The following is a 25,285-nucleotide window of genomic DNA, read 5'->3' as shown; positions in this document are numbered from 1 at the left end:
CTGTGGCATGTCGGGAACTGTAGTCTAATGAAGCATTTCTACCTAGAGTGAAAGGAGATCGAGAACTACTGGTCCCAGGGAGCTGAGCGCCGAGCGGTCCGGCTTTTAGGAGTACCCAGCCAACAATCTGGAGCAGCAACTGGCGTCCAGGAACAGGTGAGAGAGGTCGAGGGCTGGCAGGGGTTAGAAACTCGGCCTTACCTCTGTAGCGATACTTTAAGGCACAGGAGGTCCAGTCTGTTGTGTTAGAGTACCCCCGTTTTGGGGGTTGGTGGACCGACTGACACTGTGGATGTGCAGAAACTCCTGAACTCTGCCATGTGCTTTCCTGAAACCCCACAGGATAACTGCACCCTGCTTTGCTCTTCTGCTGCGAACGCTCCCCACCCACCCAGTGTTGCTCCGAGGCTGTCTGCGCAGTCCCAGTTCTGTGAGGCTCAGGACGCCCAGTCCCAGAGCCCCAGGCTACATGTCCATAGCACCCAGGGGTTCCTCTTTCACTTCTCTTCTTGAGGCATCTCAGAGCCTGCGCTCCCCTCTCCCCGCCTACCAGGGGAGACCTGTGTTCTAGATTTGGCGCTGACCCTCCCCAGGTATCTTCCTATCTCCTAGAGCCTCAGTTTGACCTCCATAAAATAGGGTGATTTAAGGGTCCTCCCAGCCCCCAGTCCCGAGGTCCTTTACTGTGGACTCTTTTATCATGTGCTCCAGAACTTGGGGGAAGAAGTCAAGAGTGTAGCAATTCCAGAGGCTCCCTGGAAGAGGCGTTGACGGTTTCTCAACCGGATAAAGTTAGGTGGCATTAAGTTCTAGCCGTCTTATTTTAAGTGTGATCAGTTGAGCCTTGGTCACCCAGCCATACTTTTTGTTCCCTGCGTTTCTTTCTGTAAATGCCCTCAAGCTCAGCCCAGAAGAGAGTGGGGCATTCTGGGTATGGAGGTGAAAGTTTGGAGGGTGACCCGGGGAGCTGACAACGTGCATCTGCCTTTGGTGCTTGCTCCTGCAGGGAGTGCTTGATGCCCCCTCCCTATGCCACCCCCCATGCTGCCCCTGTCCCGCTGGCTGAGATCTGTGGGGTTCTTCTTGCTGCCAGCCCCCTGCTGGGTACCCCGGGAGAGGTGGCTGGGTTCCCTACGGCAGCCCTCCCTGGTGCATGGGTGCCCAGTCCTGGGGGCCTGGCACAGTGCCCGCTGCTGGTGCCAAGCATGGACAGAGGAGCCTCGGTGAGTTTGGCGGGGGAGGGGCCTTGGGGAGGGGAGCAGATGGTTAGCTTTCTGACTTGTCCTCCCTCTTGTCAGAGCATTTTACTCCTCCCTCAGAATGAATGGAGACCAGAAATTGGATGTTTATGCCCAAGAAAGGCAGGATTTCATCCAGCACTTCTCCCAGATTGTCAAGGTGCTGACTGAGGAGGACATTGGACACCCAGAGACAGGAGATGCTATTGCCCGACTCAAGGAGGTGAGGGGTTTACGACTTGAGAGAGTGAACCTTTGCGCTCTCTGTGCATGTGTGGGATCCAGCTCTGGCTTTTGACAGGTATGGGAGCAGGCTTTTATCTGAGTGACTCTGGGTCCACTCTGGAGGGGCTGGGGCCTGGGCAGGTATATTTAGTCAGCCGATCAATCCTGCCTTGTGGTTCTGCTGAGCCAGCCAGACTGCTTTGTATGGGGGTGGAGGGCCTTGAACCTGGTAAGTCTTTAGTTTTGTTGAGAAAGGGAATTAGGTGTCCAGAAATCATTAAGGTGCTACCTTGTCAGGGACCTGGGAGGAAGCAGTCTGAAGTGGACCTGAGTGAAGCTAGTGTATCATCAGAAACCCCTGCTCTAGAACAGGAGCTATTGCTGGGATACTTAAGGTGCCTAATTCTTTTTTTCTTTTGGAGTATCTAGTAATTCTTTTTGTAAATGCTGTCTCATTTGTCTGAGGGGAACTAAGGAAAAGGATGTCTGTCTACACTGGGATGGAGATTAAAAGGGAAATCTTCCCAGTGAATTAGATCTGGTTGACAGCAGGGCAGCAGAAGGCACAATGAGAAGCCCCAGCAGGAGGGGAATGCCATTGGAGGAGTGGGGGGTGGGTTCCCCAACCTCGGTCCCCTCCAAGTTGTCCTCTGGCCAACTCTGTGGGTAGGGGGCTTGCCTTTAATAAAGTGAAAGAGGCTTTTCATTTGCAGATAGGTTGAACTGTGGGTTGGAGGAGGTGGCTGAGAAAGGAGGAATGGGCTGTGAAGGGGAAGTTAGGAGAATTGGGGACGGGGTGAAGGAGAGACGTGAGCACGCCAACCATTCCCATAGTGAAGCCACTAGGTGGTGTTTCTGGGGGCTCTGAGGAGCTCCAGTTCTTTATGTCTCAGCGCAGAAAGAATTCAGCAAGAGGCAAAGTGATAGAAAAGAAGTGATTTATTAGAATAGAATGCTTGTGAGGCTTACAAGCCAGTGGGTGAGAGGGTGCCACACCCCAAGAACTTTGTGGGCTACAGTTTTATAATCAAAGGAAAAGTGGGGAGGAGGACAAAACCACCTTCTTCCTCATTCTTGAGTAGATGTCATGCTTTCATCATCACCTCCTCCTCCGGGTTGGGCAGGGGAGTTTTCTTGTCCCTACATGTTTAAGCCAGGACTGTCGTGGCACTATGGAACGATTATTTCAGGTCTTAGTACAATGAGGGTCTTTTACACTGAAATGTCGCCTTTCCATAAATTGTTTTTTGTGTGTGCAGAGAGCATGTTCTAGGGGTCATTAACTTACTGAACTCACTGGGCAGGATGTGGGTCTCATGCCACCATTATTTTATTGTTTTGGGGCATATCTTATGCTCTGTTGCATGGTTTTGTTGCTGAGCAGGCCTGCTTGGTTTTGTGGTTAAGCGAACCTGCTTTCTTCAGTGATCATTAACTTACAGGGGTCTCCCATACTTTTTTTCTTTACTTACAGTCCCCTAGTGGGATTAACTATTTAATTACCTACGTTGTCCTTTTACTCTGTCCCTATCAGTAGCACATACAGAGTTTTCGCCCAGTTCAAGCCCTGTCCTGGGTTTGGGAGCAGATTTTAATCTCCCGTATGGAGCCTTTAAGTGTACTGAAGAAGGCAATGCAGAGAGTGCCTGGGGACTGGAGAACTTCTAGCTGTGCTCCAGGATTTGGGAAGAAGCCAAGAGAATAGCAATTCCAGAGGCTGCCTGAAGGAGGGGTCAGGGTTGAGGAGGATAAAGTTAGGTCTCATGGTTGGAAGTGGGAAAGGGCAAGGAGAACTCTCAGAATAGCTGCTCTGTAGACCCTGATGCCTTGTCGCTCTGCCCTTGCCCCCAGGTCCTGGAGTACAATGCCATCGGAGGCAAGTACCATCGGGGCTTGACAGTGCTGGTAGCGTTCCGGGAGCTGGTGGAGCCCAGGAAGCAGGATGCTGAAAGTCTCCGGCGGGCCCTGACCGTGGGCTGGTGTGTGGAACTGGTAAGAGGGAGGGGGAGGGGCAGGAGAAGACGAGGTTTACTAGAGTGGGGGTACCCTGGGTAGGATGGGGTGGGGCAAGGAGGGATGGGCCTGAAACTTGGTTTCTTGGTTGTTTGTGTTTCTGTGCCTCTAGTGTGCTGCAGCCAGACTTAGTGAATTACTCCAAGGGTTAACAAATGTGGGGAAACTCTTTTGCCAGTGGGTACACATTTCACCTGTAGACCTGCTGTGGGCCAGGGCCTTGGAACTGGCCATAAAGTTGTCAACTCTTTTCTCTGAGCAGAGGACAGCCGCAGAAGTAAGATAGTTCTTCTAGAACGTTATTCTGTGGCAAAGATTGAAAACTGGAAGCCCATTGGTAGTTTTCGAAAATATTTTAAAATTAAGTTCCCTAAATCTAACAAAGAAGAGATTTCACATAAAACACCAGATTTCTAGCATTACTTGGAAAATTGCTAGATCTGGGTCCAGAGTCCCATGTAGCAACAGTTGGCTGAAGTTGAATTGAGGCCACTTTCCCAAGACAGGACATGTGTGGGTCTGTCTTTATCTTGCTCCAATCCCCACATCTTCCTGTCTCCAAGCTCACTTGGCCCTTGAAGGTGTATGGTTTGCTGGCCTGGCCTAAAGTCTTCATTAGCGACAGGGGCACCAGGTTCTGGGGGCGGTGGTGCCAGGCCCTGAGGAGGGGGCCAGTGAGCCCAGGAGGGAAGACGCTCAGGGCTTGGCGAATGACGGGTGATTCTGGCCTGCGGAGAGGAGCAGCTGGCCCGAGGGAGGACGTGACGAGCTGAGTCGGCCACACCGCATTCTCTGTATGAGCAGGTCAAGTGGAGCTGTCTGTCCTGCAGGTGTTGGAAATTCCAATCTGGAGCCTGTAAGAGAGATGGGGCTGGAGAATAGGGATTTGCCTCCAAGGAGGTAGAAGGACGATGGCCTCACTGTGGACGGGGCCCCTGGTGAAGGGCCCCTGGTGCCCTTCTAGGGATCTGGAGGGGCCGAGGAGCCCATAAACACAGAGGGCGGGCAAGGAGGGAAGGGCAGGAGGAGAGGGGCAGAGCTGTGGGGTGGAGGGAGGCGAGAGTGCGAGGGGCCAACAGCTCACCTGGTAGAATCGGTTGCTGTTAACCTCAGCTGCACTGGGTGCATCTGGGGGTGTTTTTTTCTTTTGGCCGTGCCATGCGGCTTGCGTGATCTTAGTTCCCTGACCACGGATTGACCCCTGGGCCCTGGCAGTGAAAGCCCCAAGTCCTAACCACTGGATGACCAGGGAACTCCCATGTTTTCTTTTTTTAAAAAATTAATTAATGAATTAATTTTTGGCTGCGTTGGGTCTTCCTTGCTGTGCGCGGGCTTTCTCTAGTTGCAGCGAGCGGGGGCTGCTCTTCATTGTGGTGCGGGGGCTTCTCATTGCGGTGGCTTCTCGTTGCAGAGCACGGGCTCTAGGCGCATGGGCTTCAGTAGTTGTGGCACGTGGGCTCATGGGCTCACGTAGTTGTGGCTCACAGGCTCTAGAGCCCAGGCTCAGTAGTTGTGGCGCACGGGCTTAGTTCCTCTGCGGCATGTGGGATCTTCCTGGACCAGGGCTCGAACCTGCGTGCCCTGCATTGGCAGGCGGATTCTTAACCACTGCGCCACCAGGGAAGTCCCGCCCCGTGTTTTCTTAAACGCAGCTGTACTTCTGTCACTTCCCCAAGATTCCATTTGAGCTGTCCACCATTGTTTTGGATGATTTTTGTTATAATTTCTGCTTCTATCTTCCTTTCACTTCTACCTCATCTCCTTCAATCTCTTACTTTTCTATTTCAGCATTTACTTCCTAAAAATGAGGACATTTGCCTATGTAACCACAATACTGTTATCACATCTTTGTCTGGGCTGCTACAACAAAATACCACAGGCTGAGTAACTTATAAACAACAGAAGTTTATATCTCACAGCTCGGAAGGCTGGGAGGTCCAAGATCAAGGCACCAGCACGGTCGGCTGAGGGCTTTCTTCCTGGTTCATAGCCAGCATCTCCTTGCTATGTCCTCAGGTGGAAGGGGCAAGGGAGCTCTGTAGGGTCTCTTTCATAACGGCACTAATCCCTTTCACGAGGCTTCCATTCTCATAACCTAAGCACCTCCCAAAGGGTCCACCTTCTAATACCATCACCTTTGAAGGTTAGGATTTCAACATACGAATTTTGGTGGGGGACACATCCAGATCATAGCAACATCCAAGATATTTAACATTGGTACTAAAATATTATCTAATGTATATTCCATATTTAAATACTTGTAAATCCCCCCCAATTGTCCACTATAGGTTTTTTTTCTTTTCTTTTTTTTTAACATCCAGGATCCAAGCAGGAGTAATGTATCGCATTTGGTAGTTTTTCTCCAGTCTTTAGAATACTTCCTCTATCACAGTTGACTTTTTAAAGTCCAGGCCAATTATTTGGTAGAGTATCTCACAATCCAGTCTGATTAATATCATGAGGAAATAATCAGGGTAAACATTTTGGTAAGGATGCTACATAGGTAATGTGGTATATTTCCCATTACTTCCCACTATAGTACCTACCTGGGAAGATGACTAAAAAAACTCAACCCAGTTCTGTGGTACCATCTCTATAGATTTAAAGTTCTCCTAACAAATAGAAAGTGCAGTTGGGGGGCAGAGAAGATTGAGGGAGGCCACAGAATGAACGCCCTTTGGAGACAATCTTGGTTGAGTGGTGCTGGTTGAAACCAGATGGCCCTTGTAATCACTCAGGGGAGGCAGTGGACCTGTGGCTTCAGGGGAACAATGCCACTCCAAATAAACACATCGTAAATAAAACGTGTGCCCCCAGTGTGGAAAACCCAGGTCCCACCCCAGGGCGAAGTCAGAGGTCAAGGTGCAGAGGGACTTCGCCTGGAACAAGAGCAGCGATCGCCATAACCCTTTCTCTGCCCACACGTGAGCTGGTGGGTGGTGTTGGGCACTTCCTCTGAGCGATGCAGATCCACTAGAGCACATACAGGGATCAGGGTGGGGTGAAGATTTCAAAACTATATCTTCGGGGAATTCCTGGTGGTCCAGTGGTTAGGACTCGGCGCTTTCACTGCTGAGGGCCCAGGTTCAGTCCCTGGTCAGGGAACTAAGATCCCGCAAGCCGCGTGGTGCAGCCAAAAAAACCCAGAAAAAACAAAAACCATGTCTTCAAAAGCTGTTTGAAGGAGCCGGAATGTGTAGCCTGACTGCAAGAAGTATCCTGGGGGACGTTACAGTGCTTCATTCTCTCATTTATTTCTTAGACAAACATTTATGACACACCCACTCTGGGACCATGCTGTGCTGGGCTCTGGGAGTGCCAGGGGGACAAACACATTGCCCTGCCTCCAAGGAGTTCACAGTCCTGTGGGGAACCAGCACGTTTGGGTACCTTCAAGTAGGCTGGCACTCAGAAGAGGAAGCCCTTTGATGATGTTTAAGACCCATGGGTGAAAGTTACCGGAAGTCAGATTTGAGTTCCATCCTATTAGACCTGCGCTCCCTAACGAGCTCCCTGAGGTGGGGTTTTGTTCTTGGTCACTGGAGTAGGTAAGCAGAGTGCCCGGGGAGGACACAGGAACAGGCTTTTTTGTTCCACAAGTCATGTAAAGTCAAATTGCATGAAGAAATCTTACTTGAAGCATTCACTGAAGTTTTTCGCAAGAGAGTCCAGTATATGAAGATGTTTCATCATCTCCCTGATACCAGGGATTGTCTAGGGCTGCTTGTCTGGAGATGTCAGAGATCTGTTGTGTCTCTTACTTTGAAAACAAGGGAGTTTTTGTCCCTTTTTATAGTTGGGAAGCCTGAGCCAGAGAAGTCATGTAACTTTCCAAAGTCCCACAGCACAGACGAAAAGTCCTTGGTGGACTTGCCTGGTGGTTCAGTGGTTAAGACTCCACACTCCCAGTGCAGGGGCACGGGTGCAGTCCCTGGTTGGTGAACTAAGATACCACATGCCACATAGTGTGGCCAAAAAAAAAAAAAAAAAAAGTCCTCGGCCTCCTCATCCTGACCTTCCTTACCAGCTCAGTGATTCTCAAAAGCAGCAGCTCTGTTGCTGGTAGAAGGAACAGTAATAAGGAGCCCTGGGGCTCTTATTCCACTTTTCGTTCTCCTAGCTCCAAGCCTTCTTCGTGGTGTCAGACGACATCATGGATTCATCCCTCACCCGACGGGGCCAGATCTGCTGGTATCAGAAGGTAAAGTGGGCGGGAAGGTAGCGGTGGGCATGGGAACAGGCCACGGGGAGATGGTCACGTGGAGCCTGTGGAGGTGTTCAGAGTTACAGGTTCTTGGTATGAGTCTAGGCCAAAGACTGATTGCTTGTTTTTCTGTGTCTTTGACAGCCAGGCATAGGTTTGGATGCAATCAATGATGCTTTCCTTCTGGAAGCATGTGTCTACCGCCTGCTGAAGTTCTACTGCCGGGAGCAGCCCTATTATATGAACCTGATTGAGCTCTTCCTGCAGGTGTGCTGCAGACCAGGGCTCAGTGCCCAGAGGCTGCCCACAGTAGCCTTGGCCTCTGTAGGACATTCTCGTCTAGCTTGTTTCGGGACACAGGAGATACCTCGGTTTGCCTGGATGGGGAAGTAATTGAGGAAGGGAATTGGGGAGGGTGGTGGTGGCGAGAGGGGCTTCTGTGTCTCTGTGACTGAGGAGTGGTAAGGGACTGTGCGTGTGACTGGATGGGCCTTGAGTCTTGGGCCCCTCTCTCCCTCCTGCTGTCTTTCTGACTGCCCAGGTGTCAACTGGTATGGGATGTAGGGCCCAAGATTTCAGGGTTCTCCAGCCCTGGAGAAAGCCCAGGTCATGGGCCATTTTCCTCTTCCTTAGAGTTCTTATCAGACTGAGATCGGACAGACCCTGGACCTCATCACGGCCCCCCAGGGCAATGTAGATCTTGGCAGATTCACTGAAAAGAGGTGAGGGACGATGGGAACCATATCTGGACAGTGAGGGAGGGCTGGGGCCAGGGGCATTATCCTTCTGAGGAGTTTATCTTCTCCCCGTACTCAGGTACAAATCTATTGTCAAGTACAAGACAGCTTTCTACTCCTTTTACCTTCCTGTAGCTGCTGCTATGTATATGGTGAGTGAGCCTCCCGACCCTTGCTGCCTTGCCCATGTGGGCTTTTGGATAGGAGGCCACAGGGCAGACAACTGTGGACAGTCTGGTGCCCCCATTGAATGGCTGTGTGATCCTGAGCAAGTTACTTAACCTCTCTGAGTCTGTTTCCTCAGCTGTAAGATGAGGATAAAAATCCCCACCCATGGAACTATTGTGAAAATTAACTGAGTGGTTAATATGAATGTGGATGGCCCATCAAGGGGGAACAATAAATCCTCCATCTGAGTACGGATAGGAGTGGGGAGGATATAATTCAGGCTGAGAGGGAGGAGACTGGATTCGGAGATGGTCAGTGGGATTAACTGTCTATGCTGACCTTCTCCAAGTTTCCTTTTCATCCTGAAAGAATTTGGAAATGGCAAAAAGATTAGGAAGAAGGATCAGAGTGACTCAGGGACTGAGCCTTGTGAGAGAAGAGATAGTCTGAGGGCCTCCAGAATGGACTCACCTCAGCTATGACTCACAGGAAGACCTAGCTAAAATAAGTGGGATAGGGGCTGGACCATCAGTCAGGACTTCCTAGATCAGGGAAGCCAGGGATGTCTGAAAGGAGAGGACAGAAGATTTGGGGGCTGCACTGGGGCAAGACCTAGTGGAATGTAGCGGCCACAGGAAGATGAAGGCACCTCTGGTGTATGGCTTGTTAATCCCCTTTTCACTGTAGGCAGGCATTGATGGGGAGAAGGAGCATGCCAATGCCAAGAAGATCCTGCTGGAGATGGGAGAGTTCTTTCAGATTCAGGTAGGAAGGCATGAGGCACTGGCAGAGAAAAGGCTCCAACTCCTCTTTCCCTGCCTTGGAGCCTCTTCATTCCTCCTTTTCTGCACCTGCCCCCACCCAGGATGATTACCTTGATCTCTTCGGGGATCCCAGTGTGATGGGCAAGATCGGCACTGACATCCAGGACAACAAGTGCAGCTGGCTGGTGGTTCAGTGTCTGCAACGGGCCTCTCCGGAACAGCGCCAGATCCTGCAGGTGCCTGAGAGAGGGCTGTGGATCCCTGAGCTGCTGAAAAAGGGGATAGAGCAGTGGTTCTTCAGTGAGGGTGATTTTGACCCCCCAGAGGACGTTTGGCAGTGTCAGGAGACATTTTTTTGTTGTCATAACTTGGTGTGTGTGCATGTGCCACAGGTATCTCTAGTGGGTAGAGGCCAGAGATGCTGCCCAACATCTTACAATGCATACGGTAACTTTCCACACAAAGTATTATCCAGCCCAAAATTTCAAATGTGCCAAGGGTTGAGAAACCCTGGACTAGAGGAAACTGAGGCCTGAGCCACTATCTGAGCATTTGGGATGGGGAGGGGGAGGGGGAGGTTCAAGATCTTAGATACTAAGAGACACTTGAAACTGGAGGCAGGGATGGAGTGAATGGCATTGGAGATGTTCTGGAATATCTGGATGGGGGAAGGAGAGGGGACCTGGAGGTGCTGGGGGGAGATTAATAAGCCCATTTTCCTGCCTCCAATCCTTCAGGAGAACTATGGGCAGAAGGAGGCCGAGAAGGTGGCCCGGGTAAAGGCACTATACGAGGAGATGAATCTTCGGGCTGTGTTCACGCAGTACGAGGAACACAGTTACAGCCGCATTATGGGTCTCATTGAGCAGTATGCTGCGCCCCTGCCCCCAGCCATCTTCCTGGGGCTAGCAAACAAGATCTACAAGCGGAAAAAGTGACTTAGAGACTGTGAAGGTGGAGGGGGAGGCTCTCAATAAATTGTTGTCTAACCTGTGGTTCTTCTGTTCCTGCTTGTGCCAGCCAGGGGCGCAGCTCTGTCTAGAATGGGCAGGGTGGGGGGCAGTTGCATGGAAGCGAGGACCTCGGGCCTTGGCTTCAGGACCCCCTTGGGACTGAAAGCTTAGGATGCATCAAAAGCCATTGAGCCGGGCCTGGGTGGGTGACACAGGCGAGACGTCAAGCGCTGGGGGCTGGGTCTGAGCCACGCCACGCCCATGCGTGAAGGGGCGCGGCTGCGCAGCGCTGGCGCCGGTCGTCCCAGCTCCGCTCCCCTCCCCTCCAGTCTGTGCAGGCCGGGCGGGGACCCGAGCTGCGAAGGAGCAGACGCTGGAGCGGTTGCAGGAGGACCCTGGTGAGGATGGCTCGTCGTCCTGTGGGTGTGGATGGACGGGTTGGGGCACGCGGGGTGGGGCAAGAGAGGTTAGCGGTAAAAAATGAATAGAGAAGGGGTGGGGTGGTAGCTGGACGATAGAGACAAATGGGGAGAGAATGGATAGACGCGCTGGTTTTCGGAGCAGGGTGAACGTGCACCGTGGCTGGAGGCTGGGGCTCGGGGTCTGTGCCGGCTGGCCTAACTGCCAGGCGGAGTTGACATGATGACGGCTGCTCCGTCCTTTCCCCCACGCCCGCCCCTTTCCTGCATCAACCATCCAGACGAGCCTCCCCACCACCCAATTTCAGAGCATCTGGGCGGGGCGTCCCTTGACCCCTTCCCCTGGGAGTGAGGGGCAGGCCGGGGAGCAGAGCCAGATTGCAGCAGAGAGGACCCGGAGTCCATTCTGGGCCCCATTCTTTTCCAAGCCCCTGCACCTCCAAGGAGATCGAGAGCGCAGCCGCATTCTCTGACCCTCCCCGCCCCATTCCTGGGGGGTTACATTCCACTCCACCTGCAAACACTGCAGCGGAAACTAATGGCCAGTCGATGTCTATTTGCATCTCATTTAAATATTGTCCAAGGCGCCTTTCCAGGCCTGCCCCAGCCGTCAGTCACCTCCGTGTCCTTCCCGCGGCCCGCTCCCTCACTGGCTGGGTTTCACCATCCCTGTCTTCTAGGGCTGCATCTGCGGTTGCCAGGTAGGTGGATGTGAGAGGCTCCTCCTCATTCTCTAGAGGCCATCCCGTCGCCGCTGGCACCATGCTGTCCCCTCAGAGGGCTTTACTCTGCAACCTCAACCACATCCACCTCCAGCATGTATCTCTGGGCCTGCACTTGTCCCGCCGTCCAGAGCTTCGGGAGGGGCCCTTGAGCACATCCCCTCCCCCAGGTGACACTGGGGGCAAGGAGAGCAGAGGCCCCTGCAGCGGGACCTTGGTGGACGCCAATTCCAACAGCCCAGCCGTTCCCTGCCGATGTTGCCAGGAGCATGGGCCAGGCCTAGAAAACCGGCAGGACCCAGCACAGGACGAAGAGGGGGCTGCCTCTCCCTCAGACCCGGGTTGCTCCTCCTCTCTCAGCTCCTGCTCAGATCTTAGCCCTGATGAGTCCCCCATCTCGGTCTACTCCAGGGACCTCCCTGGCAATGAGGATGTCCACCCTCAGCCCAGCATCATTCCTCTGGAGCAAGGCTCCCCACTGGCTTCTGCAGGTCCAGGCGCCTGCTCCCCAGACAGCTTTTGTTGCTCTCCTGATTCCTGCTCTGAAGCTTCCTCTCCACCTGGCCCTGGCCTGGACTCCAACTGCAATGCCCTGACCACCTGCCAGGACCTGCCTTCCCCAGGACTAGAGGAAGAGGATGAGGCTGAGGAGCAGGACCTCCCTACCTCTGACCTCCTAGAGGCTGATGATGGGAAAATCGATGCTGGGAAAACCGAACCCAGTTGGAAAATCAACCCCATTTGGAAAATTGACAAAGAGAAAACTGAAGCTGGCTGGAAAATCACTGAGAACAATAACTCTGATTGGAAAGTCAATGGGAATATTAACTCTAGCTGGAAAACTGAACCTGGAAAATTCGACTCCGGTTGGAAGACCAATACAGGAATAACTGATACGGGTTCCAAAACAGATGCAGGGAAAACTGATGGGGAATGGAGAAGTGACGTCAGCAAGGAGCCGGTGCCCCACCGGACAATCACGTCCTTCCACGAGCTGGCCCAGAAGCGCAAGCGGGGCCCAGGGCTGCCCCTCGTGCCGCAGGCCAAGAAAGACCGCAGTGACTGGCTCATCGTCTTCTCGCCAGACACCGAGCTGCCCCCTACGGGGTCGCTCGGTGGCTCCCCGGCGCCTCCCCGGGAAGTCACCACCTTCAAGGAACTCAGGTCCCGAAGCCGGGCCCCGCCCCCGCCAGTCCCGCCCCGAGACCCCCCAGCTGGCTGGGCCTTGGTCCCGCCCCGGCCCCCACCTCCACCCGTCCCTCCACGGAGGAAGAAGAACCGACCTGGGCTGCAGCCCATAGCAGAGGGGCAGCCCGAAGAGGGCAGGGCGGGGAGCCCAGCTGCTGGTGAGGAGGCCCCAGCCGCAAAGGAGCCGGAGGAACCAGGCCCGCAGGCCGGCGTTGAGGGTAAGAGGCCACAGGAGGTAGCGAGAGGAGGGCTGGGCTTTGGCCTCACCCACACCTCCAAAGCTTCCAACCCCACCCCCTGTCTCCCCTCCATTCTGTGTCACCCATCCTTCCCGTCCCCTTCTACCAGGGAGCGCTCCGGGAAAGGGAAACTGGGTGGGTCCTTGGGTTACGGGACTAACTCTTTGCTCCCTCTTTCTCCCGCCCCTCCTTGCCTGGCTGCCCATCCCGCTGGCCTCCTTCCCCTCCGCACCTGCCCCGCCAATCCTGCCTGCAGCCGGTCCCCTCCCGCTCCCTCGGCCTCTGGTTTTCCGGTTCTCGGCTGACGGGCGCCCCCTGTTGGAGGGTGGGGGCGCGGCCGCAGCTGGGTCTCTGCTCCTGGCGCCTCTGGCCGGCTGGCCCGGCGCTGGGCTGCGGCTACTGGGGGCGCCGAGTTCCCCAGAGGAGCAGCTGCTGCCTGTCCGCCTGTCCCCGGTGGGGGCCTATTCGCCTCCGGCTAGGGGGGACCTGCCTTGCCTGGCCAGCCCTGAGCTGGCACTGCTGCTGTCCCCGCTCTTTCCCAGAAGTAGCACCTTCCCCGCCGCGGCTTCCCCACTCCGCCAGGTACCCGCCCCCCCGCTGCCACGGCCACCTCGTCCGCCGAAGGCCCCTCGCTGGACCAGGAGCCCACCGCCTCCTCCCAGGCTACGTAAGAAGGACCCGGGCCAGCCCCGCGGGCCACGCCTCAGGCGGGGCTGCCCCGCCCACTCCAAAGCCCCACCCATCCTCGCCCAGACCTATTCTGGGTCCTGCCCTTCAACCTGGGCGGATTCTAAGTTCATTGGTACTGGGGAGTCTGGCCCTGCTGGCTCCCTGTACTGGGCAAAGGTTGCTGCTTTTTCCGCTTCGTGGCCCGGCCACCCTCCCTCGAGGCCCAGGCATAGTGGATACGGGCTTAGCAGGCTTTCATGCGTTTAAGGGAGTCCCAGCAAGTCCATTGGTAAGGACCTTGGGTCACACCCTCTGTGGAATTCTCTGGCCAGTGCAGTTCGAGCCTGATCCCCACCGTGCTCGGGAAGGGTAGAGGGTGAAGTTCGCTGAGCTCATTGGCTGAGGGGGTTCTGGTCACTCCTTCTCCATGGGGCCAGGCCCACGTGGGCTGCAGCGGGCGCCCTCCTCCGAGATGCTGGCGCAGGACCCCGGTTTCCCCTTTCCAGCGCCTTCCAGCCTCCCAATCCTTGGGTCTCCTCTCCCCGTGTCTCTCCTCCCTTTCCCGTCTGTCTGTCTTTCCATTGGTCCAGGCTCCCCACGTGCTCCTTGGGTCCCTGCAGACCTGACAAGGGCCCCGGGGCGGCGGGCACAAGGCTGCCCCTCCCTTCCCTCGCCCTGTCATCTCCCGCCTTACAGGCCTCTGCCTGGCAGGCGGGAGGTGAGCGCGGCTGCCCCACGTCGGGACTTCCGGGATCGAGGAGCTGGGCCGTGAGGAAGGGAAATAGGAACCGGGAAGTGGGGAGCAGGATGGCAGTGCTGAGATATGTGCAGGATTTCACTCTGGGAGCCCGGGTCGAGCTGCCCTATGCTCCACCCAGACCTGTGCTCCCTTTCCCAAGACTTGAAGGGCAGGGATGCTGCAGACCCGCGGGAGATGACCCGTGTGGAAGCCTGGAGTCCTTGGGGTAACCCCTGGTAAGTGTCACTGCGTTCTTCTTCCCTTACCCCAGTCCGTAGTTCCTGGTCGTTCACCGGCGTCCCCGGGGACCAGCGACTGTGGATGGCAGAAGCCCAGAGTGGGACTGGCCAGCTGCAGGAGCAGAAAAAAGGTAGGACACCCTGACTTCCGACCCTTGGTTTGGGAATCAACTTCCCCTCGCTTAGGCCCTCCTCTCTCAGGGTCAAATTGTGTAAACCGGGCTCTCCAAGTCCATTGGGGTTTGCCTAGGGAGAGACAGGGGGCTTTGACGCTTCTTCCCTTCCCTGGCCCCCACCCAGGTCTCCTGATAGCTGTCAGCGCTTCAGTGGATAAAATCATCTCGCACTTTGGGGCCGCCCGGAACTTAGTGCAGAAGGTGAAGGTGCCTGTGGGAAGGGCGTTGGGGTTGAGGAGGTGAATGTAGCTCTGAGGTGCAGGAGCAGTCGGCGGGGAGAAGGCTGGAGGTATCTCTGGACCCATGCCCATTGCACTGCCTCCAGGCCCAGTTGGGGGATAGCCGTCTGAGCCCAGATGTGGGGCACCTCGTGCTGACCACCCTTTGTCCGGCCCTCCATGCCCTGGTGGCCGACGGGCTGAAGCCTTTCCGGAAAGACCTCATCACTGGGCAGCGCCGGAGCAGCCCCTGGAGTGTGGTGGAGGCGTCTGTGAAGCCAGGTGAAGCGGGGAGAGTGTGGGGCTGGGCGGGCGGGGGCAGAGACTGGGCCTGGCTGACTGTGCCCTGTGTCCTCAGGCTCCAGCGCCCGTTCCCTCGGAACCCTGTATGGCCAGGTCAGCCGTCTGGCCCTGCTAAGAAGCAGCCGTAGCCGCTTCCATGCCTTCATCCTGGGCCTCCTCAAGTGAGTAGCCTTCTTTCTGGCATCCCTCCCATGGCCTGGAGATGGCAGGAATGTCATGGGTGGGACACATGGTGGGTGCCCCATGTCCCCAGAGAAGGTCTTCCCTCTTCCAGTCTCATCTCCCATCCTCCACCCACAGGGGGCTGGAGTCCTCCACCTCCTTGAACTTCTGTTCCCTCCTCTCTCCCCCAGCACTAAGCAGTTGGAGCTGTGGTTTTCCAGTCTCCAGGAAGATGCAGGTCAGAGGCTCAGATGGGAGAGGATGGGGGTGCTAGGCTGGGGCCGGTGGGGGAAGGGATCTCTTCTGTTGGTTCCCCCTGGTGCCAGATCTTACTACTCTCTTGCTTAAAACTCTTTCAAGGAGTCTTATTGTCCATAGGAGGAACGACCCAAATCCTCACTGTAACCTCCAAAGTCTTGGTTATCTGGCCTCTGCCTTCTTCTGCTTGCTGCCTTCAGGTCTGGGGCTTTCCCTGGTCCTGTGACAGTCTTCCTTTCCTGTTCTTCCTGCCCCAGGGCCCTATTTTTATGGTCCCTCCACCTAGAATAGGGCTTCCTGCCCCTCCTGCCCCCTCATTAACTTTCATTCATCCTTTGGGTCCTTCTTCAGCGAGGCTCCACCCCCACCTCAAACTAGGCTAACTCACCCCCATTCCCCACCCCGCTCGCCCATTTTGCTCCCATGGCCCTCAAGTCCTCCTTTTCGTTATAGATTTGTCACCACACGTTCTACGTGTGTCTCCCTCTCTAGGCCGTGGTTCCACACGGGCGGGGATGTGGCAGCTCTGCACCCCTCCGTGTCCCCCTCTCTCTGCCCCAGTGCCCAGCATAGTAAGAGGCCTGGGAGGATGTTCGCGATTGGTGGGCTGATGCTCTGTTCTAGGCCCAGAGCAGGGGCTGATGTTAGCCTGCTCTTTCCCAGGCCTGCTGTCCCTCCTGTACCTGCCCACCGGCTTCTTCTCCCTGGCCCGGGGCGGCTGCCCCTCCTTGTCCACGGAGCTGCTGCTCCTGCTGCAGCCGTTGTCGGTGCTCACCTTCCACCTGGACCTGCTTTTTGAGCACCACCACCACCTGCTCCTGGGCCTGCCTCAGGCCCCTGACCCCCCAGGCTCGCCTCCAGCCCTGCAGCAGACTGTGCAAGCCATGCTGCACTGGGGGGGTCGGCTGGCCCAGAGCCTCCGGGGGGCTTCTGGGGAGACCCCTCCAGGCCCTTCGGCCCCCTCAAGCCCTCCTACCCCAGGCAGCTGGTGGGAGCAGCTGACCCAGGCTTCCCGGGTCTACGCCTCTGGCGGCACCGAGGGCTTCCCTCTTCCCCGATGGGGATCGAGGCATCACAGGACTGCAACTGAGGTCGCACAGGAGAGGTCCCTGCCCGCAGAGGAAGCTGCACCAGGCAGAGGCGTATGGCTGGGGAGACTGTTTGGAGTGCCTGGGGGCCTCACAGAAACTGAGAGTGGAGCCCCAAAGTCCAGGTAATGGGGTCCCTGGTCCTCTCCATGACCTCTGACCTCCCCTCAGAGGCCTCAGTCACCCCAATTTGTTTTTTTTTTTTTTGGCCGCGCCACGCAGGTTGTGGGATCTTAGTTCTTGGACCAGGGATTGAGAACCTGGGCCCCAGCAGTGAAAGCGCCGAGTCCTAACCACTGGACCACGGAATTCCCTCAGTCACCCCAATTTGAAACTCAGTAGGGATCCTTTAGGTCAGAGGTTGACGGTCTGGCTTTTCTACAGCCCCGAAGTAAAAATGGTTATATTCTTAAGTCATTAAGTTTTAACAGTTATGTAAATACCTGTGTAATATTGTCCATTTTGCCTCTTGTCCCTCAAAGCCAAGAATACTTTCCGGCCCTTTAGAAAAAAAGAAAAAGTTCGCCAACTCCTGCTCTAGGTTTTGACCATTGGTAGCTCTTTAATGGCTTCAGGTACTCTCTAGTGACCCTCTGGATCTAAGCCTGCTGGTTCCATAGGTCCCTTTGTAGTTTTTGGTGTTGTAGACGTTCGTTGTCACCTCCCTAGTCACCCTAAAGGTAACTGTCCCACAACTGCCACTCTGCCGTCAGCAGTGACCAATCCTGACCTCTTTTGAACCACAGTTGGCGTCCCTCAGCCTCTTCCTCCCTCCAAAGTCCTGGGTACTTGGGTTCTTTTTATGGAGGTGGGTTGACCTCTGTGACCCTGCATCCTTTCCTCCAGGAGACCATCCAGCTGGCTGCCCCCGACAGTGAGTGTGTTGGCTCTGGTGAAGCGGGGGGCACCTCCCGAGACTCCCTCTTCTCCTAAGGAACTTGAGGTCTCAGCACCCAGCACAGCGCAGACCCACAGGTAAGGAGGGTCGGGGAGAAAGTGGTGTGCGTGTTATACCTATGTGTTTTTCTGTCTTCACAGAGTGGATGGGAGGCGGTGTAAATGGCCTTGGGCTGTAAAGTCAGTACTTGGTTTGCGTTGCATCTTTGCTATTTATTATTGGTGTGACACTAATTTCTCTGAACCTTAGTTTCTTTCTCTGTAAAAAGAGGATAATTTATACTTTTGTTATGGTTGTCATGAAGACTAAACGTGATTTTATTCAATATAAAAGTATTTGGCACACAGAAGGTGCCCAGTTAGTGGTGACTTTTATTACTGTTATGTGTATACGAATGCACACGTGTGTCCACTGGGGCACTGTTCTTCTCTTTAGTGGGGTCTTCTAATTTGGTATGAGGTGCTGCGTTGACTTTAGGGTCTGGCTTCAGTTCTCTCAATCCATTGAATTAGGCTTCTTGATTTTCCATTCAATTACTTTTCAAGTACTTACTATGTGCTTAGCATTATGCTGGGGGAGGGAATGCAAAGGAAAACCTGTTGGAGTCCCTGCCCACAAGGAGCTTGTATTCCAGTGGGGATACCAGTGAATAAACGAGCATTTACAATTCTGTGTGGGAAAGACTCTAGGAAAGGAAGACTGAGTCCTTTGGAGCCATAGAGACAGGGCTTCTTCCCCAGGTCTGGGGACTCAGAGAAGGCCTAGTGATGTTGTGGGGTGTGCATCTGAAGGAACAGGATGCAAAGGTGGAGAAGCCCAGGTGTGGTAAGTGAGGAACTATGAGTACATGATTAGTTGTGGCTGGAGTGGAGGATGCTGGCAGTGGTGTTAGGGAGGTTGATGGCTTCAGCAGGCCAGCTAAGAAATCTGGACATCACTCCAAGGCAGTGGGAGCCATTGAAGGGTCTTAAGTCTGGTGACAACAGGCTTGCTAGTTTTAAGTTTTAGACTTAAACAGCTCTCTGACTGCTGTTTGGAGAATGGAGCTGGAGAGCGTTGTCAAGATTCAGGCACACCAGTTAGATCATATGCCAGTGGTCCAGAGAAAGAGTATAGAGGCCTAAATGAGGACAATGGCAGTGGGGTTGAAGAGAAAGATAAATAAAGTGGTGGGAGATACAAACATCAAACAGGTTTTGGTGATCGATTGGATGTAAAGACTGAGACAGCCTGGTTTTTGCCAGGAGCAACTGGGTGTAAGGTGATGCCATTTACCACTATAGGGGACACAAGGGGACTGGTTTGGAGGGTTAAGATGAGTCATTTAGTTTGCATATGTTGAATTTGAAGCACCAGAGAAGTGCAAATTGCATCAAATAAGCAGCTAAAGAGTGGGTTTGGAGCTCAGGAGAGGGCTGGGGGCCCAAATAGAATCAACATGTTGATAGATGGTCCCCATGTCTCTTCCAGAGCCCAACTGATGTTTACTGAGCTGAACCAACAGGGACATACCATACAGTGGGAAGGTGAGGCTGGGGACAGCTGGGCACCCCTGCCTCACTTCATCCCAGCATCTCCCTCTGGCTCCTTATAGGGCAGTCCGAGCTCTCTGTGACCACAATGCTGCAGGACCTGACCAGCTGAGCTTCCGGCATGGGGAAGTGCTGCATGTCATCGCCACTGTGGATGAGGACTGGCTCCGCTGTGGGAAGGATGGAGTGGAGGGGCTGGTGCCTGTGGGGTACACCTCTCTTGTTCTCTAGGCCTAGGACCTTTTCCTTTCCTGCACCTCTCTCCCTCCTGTCACCTGGGAATGGAATGGCCTGTGAACTCTCCCCCATGTAAACTGATCATCCCTGAAGTACTTTCCCTGTCTGCAAAATGACACTTTCCTCCCACATCCATTTCTGCTAACATGTAAAATAAACTTTCCTCCTTCCCTCCCATACCCATCTATAAGGTGAAATCTGCTCTTCTTCCAGATGTATAAAAAGGCATTTCCCTCCATGCAATCTCTTTCCTCTTTCCAATCCGCAGTAGGGAATAGCTCCCTATCTGCAAAATGGAAATCTCGCCCCCCTCTATCTTTTTCATCTGTAAGTAGACTGTGCCAGTGCAGTATATGCCTCAGTTTCCAAGACTAGAAGGGCCTCTAGGCTTCTTCCTGTGTATGGAAACTTTACCCACTTCACCCATCCCATGTTGCCTGTATTTATGATATACTCATGCTGTACTAGGTGCTGAAGTCTGGACACCCCTGGCGGGTGGGCCTGTGGTGTCGGTCTGCTTTCTTCTTCCTTTGTCCCAATAAAGAGTGGGAGTTGAACGTGTCTGTCACTGTCGGTTTCAGGACATAGGCTAGGGGGGAGGGGAGGGAGGCCGTATTATGGGGAGCCCAAGGGAGATGCTTCCTTCCTAGCCCAGGTCTAGTTCTTTCTGTTCCCTTAGGAATGATGAAGTAGTCCCCAGTTGGTGCCTGACTTGCAGGAAGTGCCTCTCTAGCCTGAGACTTGATATCTTTGCTTGGTGAGACTGATATGGTAGGAGCCTGAGGAGATATGGGAGAGATGGGAAGACTAGTCCATGAAATTGTACTTATCAGACTATCTGAGGTGATGGGAAGGATTAAAAGGTTTTAAGAAGGGACACATTTTTTTCTATTTAATATCACCATTCTGTGGTGCTATAATTTTAGGAAGCATAATAACTTGACATCTATTACTTTGTTAGGAGTTAATGAGTTTCAGGCTTTTGAAATGAGAATAGCTAAATGCTCTAGAGCTTGGAGGATGGGGCTGGAAATCACTATAAATGATTGCCTAGAGGAGAATCACTAAAAGGTTAGAAGAATAGAAAGCTATAATTATAACCAGGCAACAGGAAAGTTAGGGAGAAGCTGAGAACTATGAGGTGAAACAGAGGAAAGAAATTTTAAGTTTTCCTTCATCTTTGGGAACTTGGTTAAGAGCACAACGGGCTGGTGTTAGGAGAAAGGACGTGAGGAAATAAAAATCTTAGATCTGAAGCTTTGGAAATACTCGGGCAGGGTTGGTTAGAATCAGATGTCTCATACTTTTGCCATTTTCTAAGATTTAATGCTCCCCATTCCTGGCCAATTTATGTTATTCATCTGCGCCTTGCTTTAATTTTGCTTTCTGTGTTTGGCAGCCCTCTCAGTTTTGGACCTTAGTTTGCATTTCAGGTGTTTTCTAGGGTGACGTTTTTCAAACTGGATTCTGAGAGCCTCTGGGAATTCATAGTTATATTCTTAAGAGCGGGAGTACTCAAGTTTATGATGCTTCTTCAATTGCAGATTACTCCTGCAAAAAGAAGTTCTGTTTTTATAAAGTTTTAATTTATAGTAGATATAAAAGATGACTTTGGGACCAATATTTCTTAAAGTGAGATCTACAGAGTAATCTTTGTGGGGGGGGCATGATTCTAAAGTTTCAGAAATCCTTTACTGATATAGAGCTTTAATTTCCTGTGATTCAACCTGCCCTCTCCTTTTCCTGACTCCTATCCCTATGTGCCTGGTTTTATAGTGGGTAATCCTCAAAAGTGGGAGGAGTCATAGAACAATACTGTCAGAGCATCAGTGAGATATGGTGATTGGCAGTTGGAGCCTAATGGTTCTCAGGTAACACAACAGGGGACCTCCTTTGCAGGACATCTTGAGATAGGACAAACATTGATATGAAATTAGTTTTGTACTATTATCATTACATATTATCTAGAACAGCTGTAAGTAGGTATTAAAGGGATATTAAAAGTTAAAAAAATTAAAGATTAAAAAAACTACTAATGTATTGTTTTTGCAGCCAGCCATGAATAGACTGTTGTGTGATAGTGGGACGAACCCCAAGTTCTTGTAGGAGTGGAGATTGAGCTCTTGCAGTCAGCTGTCTTGATGCTTCCGAGCAACTATAGTCTAGCTGACTCAAACCCTAAATGTCTGACTCCTGTCTGGGGCAAGATTTTGTTAGGTCTTTCGGTTGTTGGCAGGAATGGCTTTATCTTCCTTAGTAGGATCATGCTTTGGCTATTTCTGACACTTTCCTATTTGCAGATGAACATAAAGATTTTGGAGTTCTGGCTCCAACACTAGTTACTAGGTGATCTTTGGCAAGTTATACTTAACCTTCCAGAGCTTCAGTTTTTGCTTCTACAAAAATGGGTATAGTAACTACAGAGGGCTATTATGAGGATTAACTAGCTACAAGATCTTGGGTGAGTTACTTAACCTCTCTGTTGCTTCAGTTTCCTCATCTATAAAATTTGGTTTTGGTACCAACCAAAAAGGCTGTTGTGAAGACTAAATAAATGAATACGTGTCAATTGCTTACAGTGGAAATGGTCTAACATAGTGGCCCAGAAAATGTAGCATAAACTTATGATGTCTATGGGTTACAAGGGGTAGTGATGTAGAAGATTATGTTGATTGGCTAGGCTGGGCCCAGACCAAAAAGATTGTAATATCGAGGAAACGGCTTTATCCGGTAGTCAACAGCGGTTAGCGTGCCCACGTGGGGCCCAGGATGCTGATGATGTGGTTTTGAACAGATCTCTTTGGAAACACGATGGAGAAGATCTTGAAAGACAACTGGAGGATAGGAAAGAGGAAAAAAATAGCAAGCTCATCACTCTGTAGTTAGGAAAAGTTTTTTCCATTTAATACTAGACTTTCAAGGATTGAGATGCAAGCTTTTTATGCAATTACATCCAATGTTAAAATTGGTAATACATAATTTACAAAGATTAACATCAAAACAATCATCTATTTAGATATGCTTTTGTAAAAAGGAAATATATTAGCAGCATTTATATTTTCCGCAATCACACAGCCTACAGACATGCAGACTAACTCTGTATCTATTTGCAGTGATGTAGTGCTTTGCCCCGCATTTCAAACACCAAAACCCACCTGGCAGCTAGGGGGTTCTTTTTATTCGTTATTATAAAACAACCGAAAAATAAAAAAAGGCATTAATTTCTACACCAGTAAGAAAAAACAAGTTTTTGCACTTACCTAACATTTGATTGTCTAAAAAACATTTCAGTTTTTAGTCTTTCAACAAAAGAAAGATAAAATGACAGAGCGTAGTGTCTTTTGCTTCTGTTCTCGCATTTTACAAAGTTTTTTTTTCTTTTTTCGTCTTTTTTAAAATTTTAGTGTTTAACACTATTGAAGGAAATATTGAATTTTAATCTCTTTCTTGTCATTTTCCTGCTTTGACTAAAAGGAGACCCCCAAAGTGCCCCTATTCCCACCTCCCTCCCACCCGGCTCCCTGCAATGAAAACCAAAAGAAACCACTCAAACGGGCTTGGACATGCGATTTTCCCAGCTCCACACGTGAGTATCTTATACCCAGGTCTCTTAGTAATGTACAGTGCTTCTCTACAGTAAGAAAATACTCCAAACTATTTTCTTAATTCTCTTTTTTCTTTAATAAAATATTTATTCTGCTTTTTCTCTGCTCAAGGGGATCTTTGGCATCCCCTGTCTCTTTTGTTTTTTTTGTTTTTTCCTCAAGATTGACACAGAAAGGAGAAAAAGAAAGATTCAATGGAATGGAAGGTGGTCAATGTTTCTACCTAAACAAGTCAGAGCGTCGTCATCATAAGAGGAAATGTACAATTAGGAGAGCATTGGTCCAATATTAGAAAAAAGTAATGGGAAAATGTTTAACTATTGTATTGCTTACTAATCACGCAGCAGATATATATATATATATACATACATATATATATACACACACAACTTGGCACATTTAAAAACCATCTTTTCTCTTATAAGAACACCTAAAACGTATATGCATATGTCTGTCTGAAAAGACAACAAAGCTTCTTAAATTTTATTTTTAAAGAGACAGTATTATCTGGTAACTTCTGGTCAAGAGAATGGGAAGGAAGGTGACACCCTGGATATCCCTCCTGAAGATGAAGTCATCAGGAAGGTGGAGGAAAGATGGAACTAGGGGTGGGGAGAATACACTGTCTCTTTAAGAGATGGACATTGAAAACTGTACAAGTAAAACAAGAAGTAGTGTTTTCAATTGATAATCTACACTCACAACAAATACTCTGATAGGTGAATACTGCTCAACAGTTTATGTAGTGACTTTTGTTGGGGGGTGGTTAGAGTTCATTTTTATGTAGGTTTTAAAATGATTTTTCTTTGAAACGAATCTCCATTCGCACAGCACAGCAGACACACAAGAACCATAGCGCATAAACAGCACGTGTGCTGGCGGGGGCCTGGGCTTTCCATTAGAAAAAAATATGTTCGGCAGGTTATGAAGGTTAAAACAAAAATAGTTACAATAAGTACTGTGCCCTTCTGACCCCATGGGGGCCTTCCCTATTCCATGATTCCATTTGGGGGAGTAGAGGTAGGGAGGGGGCAGCAGTTAACAAGTGCTTTGAGTTGTCAACTCACATTTTACTTTGACCTGGTTGGGCAAAAGAGGAGAGAGAAACTTTTCCTATTCAGGGATTTGGAACAAGGCCCAGCTACTGTTTCTGTTTTACGTCTCGGGTAGCTCTTGGAGCCTATAGAGAACAGACAGGGTAGGGGTGGGGATCCTGGCCCTATCCCTTTGGAGTTTGAGTTATACCTGGGTATAGGAAGCAGCTTCTTAGCAATGCCTACAGGATCAGAGGATGACACAGAAAAGCCCAAGCTGTGGGGAGGGGCAAGTGCTGTAAAGTACCAAAAGATTCTGGTCATCCCCAATGTGCTCTGCCCTCCACCCTACATTATTAACCCTCAGGGTGAAGCAATGGAGAGGAAAACAAGTTAAACTGAACTGTTTAGACAGATCCCCTTCCTCTTCCTCTCCACTAGCTCCAAGGTTTACTAAGTACCTAATGTCAATGACATGGCCCCATTCCCCTTGCTGGACGGACCCTTCCCACCCCTGTCTACACTCAGAGAACAGGAGGCAGGACTGTTAGCTCCACTGGATCCCAGATGCTTGAGGTTCTCATTCTTTGAGGTTCACTTCCGAAAGCTGTTTTCTGGGATAAACAAAGTACGCCTTCGAAGTTTCCTGCCTGATCCTTCCTCCAGCAAGTAGGTCACATCGATGGCTGAAAACAGAACCAAGGAGGCTCATCAAATACTACCCTCCCAACTCCTTATTCCAGATTTGAGCTCTCAGGAGATCACAGGAATTCAATGGTTCCATTTCTGACCTATAAGCAATTTAGGCCTTCTCCAGCCCCAAATGAAATAAGCTGTTCTCCAGGGAGGAGATCCTCTCACCTCCCAGTTTCATTCCCAAGATATAACTAAACACTGGTCCATGAAAGAACTGTATCATTTTTTTGGCCATGCTGCGCAGCATGTGGGATTTTAGTTCCCCGACCAGGGATCGAACCCATGCCCCCTGCAGTGGAAGTGCTGAGCCCTAACCACTGGACGGCCAGGGAATTCCCAAGAACTGTTCCTTTTTTTAAAAGTTTATTTATTTTGGCTGTGCCGGGTCTTAGTTGTGGCATCCACGTGGGATCTAGTTCCCCGACCAGGGGCTGAACTGACGCCCCGTGTATTAGGAGCACGGAGGCTTACCCACTGGACCACCAGGGAAGTCCCAGAACTGTACCATTTTTAAAGAATATTTTCCATTCTAAGCAAGCAATTAGAAGTTGCTCTTTTTCA

General features: G+C 51.5%; 3 protein-coding genes across 13 annotated transcripts in view; 2 read left to right on the top strand and 1 right to left on the bottom strand.

The window, feature by feature from the left end:
* Positions 1-35: 35 nt before the first annotated feature.
* On the top strand, positions 36-10,344 carry FDPS (farnesyl diphosphate synthase). 2 transcript variants are annotated; one of them, XM_022559698.3, is made up of 10 exons: positions 36-156; positions 1,299-1,461; positions 3,315-3,455; positions 7,597-7,677; positions 7,825-7,947; positions 8,314-8,402; positions 8,497-8,569; positions 9,273-9,350; positions 9,451-9,585; positions 10,087-10,344. In XM_022559698.3, the coding sequence occupies exons 2-10, from the start codon at positions 1,321-1,323 to the stop codon at positions 10,285-10,287; spliced, it is 1,062 nt and encodes a 353-aa protein (XP_022415406.3). In that variant the 5' UTR covers positions 36-156; positions 1,299-1,320; the 3' UTR covers positions 10,288-10,344. The 2 variants fall into 2 exon arrangements, with proteins under 2 accessions (XP_022415406.3, XP_022415405.3); XM_022559697.3 differs by lacking the exon at positions 36-156 and adding an exon at positions 163-1,223.
* A 103-nt stretch (positions 10,345-10,447) lies between these two features.
* RUSC1 (RUN and SH3 domain containing 1) lies at positions 10,448-23,358 on the top strand. Of its 6 annotated transcripts, none has more exons than XM_022559693.3 (11): positions 10,448-10,700; positions 11,402-12,849; positions 13,127-13,537; positions 14,550-14,648; positions 14,818-14,894; positions 15,019-15,193; positions 15,270-15,375; positions 15,568-15,614; positions 16,298-16,847; positions 17,569-17,697; positions 19,215-23,358. In XM_022559693.3, exons 2-11 carry the CDS (start codon positions 11,484-11,486, stop codon positions 19,381-19,383), a joined length of 3,129 nt encoding a protein of 1,042 aa, XP_022415401.2. In that variant the 5' UTR covers positions 10,448-10,700; positions 11,402-11,483; the 3' UTR covers positions 19,384-23,358. The 6 variants fall into 6 exon arrangements, with proteins under 6 accessions (XP_022415401.2, XP_022415400.2, XP_089770160.1 ...); XM_022559692.3 differs by having other exon boundaries at positions 14,818-14,900; XM_089914034.1 differs by having other exon boundaries at positions 13,103-13,537; positions 14,818-14,900.
* The window catches only part of ASH1L (ASH1 like histone lysine methyltransferase), a 216,842-nt gene continuing 211,364 nt past the window's right edge, over positions 19,808-25,285 (bottom strand). For 4 of the 5 annotated variants that reach the window (XM_089913940.1, XM_030759569.2, XM_030759568.2 and 1 more), the window contains one exon: positions 19,808-22,223. In XM_089913940.1, the coding sequence (XP_089770066.1) occupies positions 22,066-22,223 (158 nt within the window). In that variant the 3' untranslated portion in view covers positions 19,808-22,065. Of the gene's footprint in view, positions 22,224-22,837; positions 24,715-25,285 lie in introns of those variants that run through there. The other variant, XM_022559688.3, reaches the window with a different exon arrangement.

This window comes from Delphinapterus leucas, chromosome 1 (assembly GCF_059928025.1).
Source record: "Delphinapterus leucas isolate spDelLeu-1000000601 "Yukka" chromosome 1, BTC_Dleu_Yukka2, whole genome shotgun sequence".
Lineage (NCBI taxonomy): Eukaryota > Metazoa > Chordata > Mammalia > Artiodactyla > Monodontidae > Delphinapterus > Delphinapterus leucas.
Note: the sequence above shows the minus strand (reverse complement) of the source record. Positions and strands in the feature narration are given on the sequence as shown.